Genomic DNA, 4,418 nt, shown 5'->3' with positions numbered 1-4,418 from the left:
TGTAGGTAAGTGAATTCCTAAATTCCTGAACTCCTGAGCTCCTGAATTCCTCCTCTAACCAAGCCTTCGAGTGTGGTTTTGGGATCAGGCTGACATTCTGCTGGTGGGAACCACTGGGTGTGGCACTCGGTGCTCTGGTCTGGTTGGGAAGGTGGGGATTGATCACAGGTTGGACTCCTGGAAGGATTTTCCAACTTCAGCCACTCTGGGATTGTGTCAATGAAACCATTTGTGGCTGTTCAGCCACTGGGAAATGCAGATCTGGGCGAGATCTAAGTAACATTCCATGAATTTTCCATTTGTGTTCAGTACACAATTCAGGGACGTATTTTGGGTGCTGAGCTATCAGAATCCTCCCTGCCCCTTGAGCCTCTTCGTGGCCTTTCATCCTCATGTTTGATTATGAAACCCATCTGAATTTTGTTTTATTTTCCTGCCCCACAGATCCCCCACCCCCGAGCCATGGTTCACTCCCTGAGCCCCTGCACCGACGGCAGCGCCTCCCCCTGCGGCGTGGCCGTGCCCCAGCCCGTGGCTGACTCCTGCAACGAGCCCTGTGTCCGGCAGTGCCCGGACTCCACGGTGGTCATTTACCCTCCTCCCGTGGTTGTCACCTTCCCCGGGCCCATCCTCAGCACCTTCCCGCAGCAGAGCGCCGTGGGCTCCGTGGGAGTCCCCGAAGTCGGAGCTGGCATCGGAGCAGGCGTCGGAGCCGGTGTTGGAGCTGTCGTTGGAGGTGGTTTTGGTGCTGCCCGAACCCCTGGAGCTTCTCAAGTTTATGGTGGGGCCAGATGGGGCCGGGGGTACCCAGTGGGCAGCTGCAGACCCTGCTGCTAAGGCCAGGGCGTGACCGGCGGAACGCGGCACCACGGCCGAGCTCTGGGGCACGGCGCTCAGGGAGAGCTGAGCATTTGGGGCGGCATTAAAACCATCTGTGGATGTTTGAACGCCTCAAAAATCCATTTCCATCCTTCTACCCTTCCTGATTTTCTTTCTCTAAAGCTTTTTTTCTCTTTCCAAGCATTCTGTTCTCAAAGCTATGGGCTGTTCCTGATTCCATGGGGGCTTGTTGGGATCTTTGTGGCAGTAGGTTTAGATTAGGGAGCAACTAGGATTTTAGATTTTTGAAATTTAGATTTTAGGGAGAAATTAGGAGGGAATTCTTTCTTGTGAGGACCTGGCACAGGTTGCCCAGGGAAGCTGTGGCTGCCTCATCCCTCTGGAAGTTTCCAAGGCCAGGCTTGATGGGGCTTGGAGCAACCTGGGATGGTGGAAGGTTCCCTGCCCATGGCAGGGGTGGGACTGGATCATCTTTAAAATCCCACCCAAACCATTCTGTGCTTCTGTGACTGTGGCAATGTCAAGGATCTGATCTGACACCCTCTTCAGATCCATTTCTAAGCTCTTTCCCTGGCTACTGATGGATAAAAATGCTTCTGCAGCTCCCCATCCCCTGCTCTGCTGCCGTGCTGCGTGACCAGGGCTGGCTGTCACCAGGAGGAGCAGCCCCAGACATTCCCTGAGTCACCCCGCATCAAACCACGGCTTGTGGGTGATTTGTAACCTGTGCTGTGTCTCACCTGTTCTTCCTCAATAAACCAGATGTCACAGCAGGTTATTGGCCTGTGGGTGTCTCTGTGTGTCCCCTGTCCTGCTGCACCAACCCCATCCTGTCACCAGGAGAGTGAAATTCCCAAGGGATCTGGCCGAGGTCTGTGGTCTGTGGGCCACAGCTGTCCCTTCCTTCCCCACATTCCCAGTTTCCGTGGAGATTTTGGCTCAGTATTGGCTTTCCTGGTTCCTCTTCCTGGTGTCCTGGGGATCCTGGCAGTGACAGGAGCAGAGCACAGGGTTGGAAAACCCTCCAGGATCACAGAGTCCAAGCTGTGCCTGGTGCCCACCTGGTCCCTCAGACCAACGTCCAGTCCTTCCTTGGAAACCTCCAGGGTGGTGACTCCAAACATCCCTGAGCCCCTTCCAAAGCCTGGCCACCCTTTCCAGGAGGAATTTCCCCAAATTTCCCACCCTGAGCCCCCCCTGGCGCAGCTCGAGGCCGTTCCCTCTTGTCCTGCCCCATTCCCTGGGATCAGATCCCAAATTCCCCATGGCAGATCCCAAATTCCCCCTGGATCCCCTTTTTCTCCAGGCTGAGCCCCCTCAGCTCCCTCAGGATCCTCCATTCCCTTCTCCAGCTGCTCCAGCCCCGTTCCCACCCCTGGGCACTCTTCCCCTTCAATAACCGGGATAACCTGGACACGACTCTGATGCTCCCTCATGGAATTGGGGATTTCTTCCGGAATAAATTGATAATAAACCTTTCCCCATCTCTCCTGGCCGTGTTTGAAATGTTATGTAGCGTGTGAGGAACAGCGCCAGTGTCTTTAAGGATTGCAGGGTGACGTGGGAATGTGGGATTATTCCAGGGCAGTCACTCTTTGGGGAATTATTATCCTCATGTGGAAGGAAAACAAAGTTGCCCAGGCACTGTAATAATGTGTAATTAATGTTGGCGAGCTCTGGAGCAGGTGATTAAACCAGATTCTCCCCAGCCACATAATCCTTACAAAAGAGAAATCCCTCAAACCTCAAAAGCCAGGGAAAAATCCCCCAAACCTCAAAAGCCTTTGTTGTTGGGAGTTTTTGGGAACGAGCTGCAGCTTATTTACACCTCTCGAGATGATCTTTCATGGCCTAAATTGAGATCTGTGTTTACCACAAACCAGAAAAATCAGTGAAGTGATGGAATTCTGCCAGTGGGTTTTGACAGAACTATTTTTGATACATTTTTATTCCTTTTGCTGTAAAATCCCCTGGTGTGAAGTGTCCTTTCACAGGACTAAAGACATCAGGTGTCTCACTAAGCAAATTCAATGCCTTTTTAAGATAGAAGCATTTGCTAATATCTCTTAGGTTCATTATTGAGCCTAATTATTCAATTTAATGATAATTATGGGTTAACGATATCCATTGAAATATGGCGAATTTTGAAATTCTTGTTTCTCTTGTTGCCATTTTTTTTCTCCTGTTCCATACCCCACTTTCCCTTCTCCAAAAAGGCTGCACTCTTTAACAAATAATTTGAAAATTTAGTCCAGTTTGGCCCATAACCGGGTGCCCAACTTCTCATTTGGGACAGGTTTAGTCTTTAGGGAAGATCCTGAGCCTGGCAGGGAATCTTGGTGCTAGAGGCAGCTCCTGTGGCATTAAATGTTCCCAAGGGAACATTTAAATGGATAATTCCCCAGTGAACACATCCCAGAGTCGGAACGGAATTACAGGAGGTTGTTTTCAGTTATTTAAATTACCCGGCTGTCGCCTGTTATGATAATGTCGCAGCCAGGCCGCAAGCTCCTCTCACCATCCCACTTTTCCTGAGCCTCAGGACACGAAAGAATTCAGGTTTTAGGATCTGGGAGAGATCAAGGAAGCTGTGGAGGAGCTGGGGGTCGGGAACCGGAGCGACAGGAAAGGAGGAATCGGTTCAGACCAAAAGAGGGGAAATTTAGGTTGGATTTTGGAGAGGAATTCTTCCAACTGAGGCCCTGGCACAGGATATTCCATGGATTCCCCATCCCTGGGAGCGCCCCAGGCCAGCTTGGAGCCACCTGGGGTGATCTTTGAGGTGTCTTCACCCACCCAGAACAGGTGTAGGAGAAACTCAAATGTTCCTGAGACATCAGGACAGATCCATGGAAAATGAGCAGGGAGGCCCTGGGAAGGGTCTGGGCTGCAGTTCCAGGATGATCTGGAACTTCCTGACTTCTCCTGACGAGCTGGAATGAACAGGTGAGGAAACGTCCCGTCCCTGTTTGGTGACTCCTGTGACAGGAGCATCTGGGGTGAGGAATTTGGCACTCCAGTGTCTCCAGAAGGTTGACCCGCAGCAGAGGAGGAGATCCTGGAGGTGCCCTGGATCCCTGGAGCTGAGGGACGCCCTCAGAGCCGCGACACTCAGAGCAGGAAGGGGAAGTGAGGTGGGAGCCAGGTGGCTCCAGGTCAGCCTTGTGGCGGGAGGTGACGGCGGGTGACAGGGCTGGGACTGGCAGGAGATCACCACCCGTGGGTCCTGTCCCCAGGGAAAGTGCCTCGGGATTGATCTGAGGGGCACGTCAGCAGGGGAGGGCATCACAAATGGTGCTGTGCTGGCAAACTTGGGCAGGGACGGAGGTTAAGTGGGACCAAAGGACTCAGAATTTCACCCAAATCTTTGGCTTCCTGGGGTTTATCCCATCTCCCCTCCTGTGCAAGGCTGTCCAAGCCCTTCCCTGCTCTCCGTGCAGGCAGGAGAAGCCTTTGTGTGCCAGAGGCATCCCAGGGAGATAAGCTGAGCTTACCGCGCTGGGAGACTCCACCATTTCCTAATGCTTTCCCCGGGGAACCCAGCCCATTCTGCTGCTGACAGCAGGAGGGTTGCAAAA

At 52.7% G+C, this 4,418-nt stretch overlaps 1 protein-coding gene across 1 annotated transcript; it reads left to right on the top strand.

Moving 5' to 3' along the window:
* Positions 1-462: 462 nt before the first annotated feature.
* Positions 463-837, top strand: LOC119711590 (claw keratin-like). Its single transcript, XM_038161966.1, has one exon. The coding sequence runs from the start codon at positions 463-465 to the stop codon at positions 835-837; it is 375 nt and encodes a 124-aa protein (XP_038017894.1).
* Positions 838-4,418: the final 3,581 nt, after the last annotated feature.

This window comes from Motacilla alba, chromosome 25, assembly GCF_015832195.1.
Source record: "Motacilla alba alba isolate MOTALB_02 chromosome 25, Motacilla_alba_V1.0_pri, whole genome shotgun sequence".
NCBI classification, from domain to species: Eukaryota; Metazoa; Chordata; class Aves; order Passeriformes; family Motacillidae; genus Motacilla; species Motacilla alba.
Note: the sequence above shows the minus strand (reverse complement) of the source record. Positions and strands in the feature narration are given on the sequence as shown.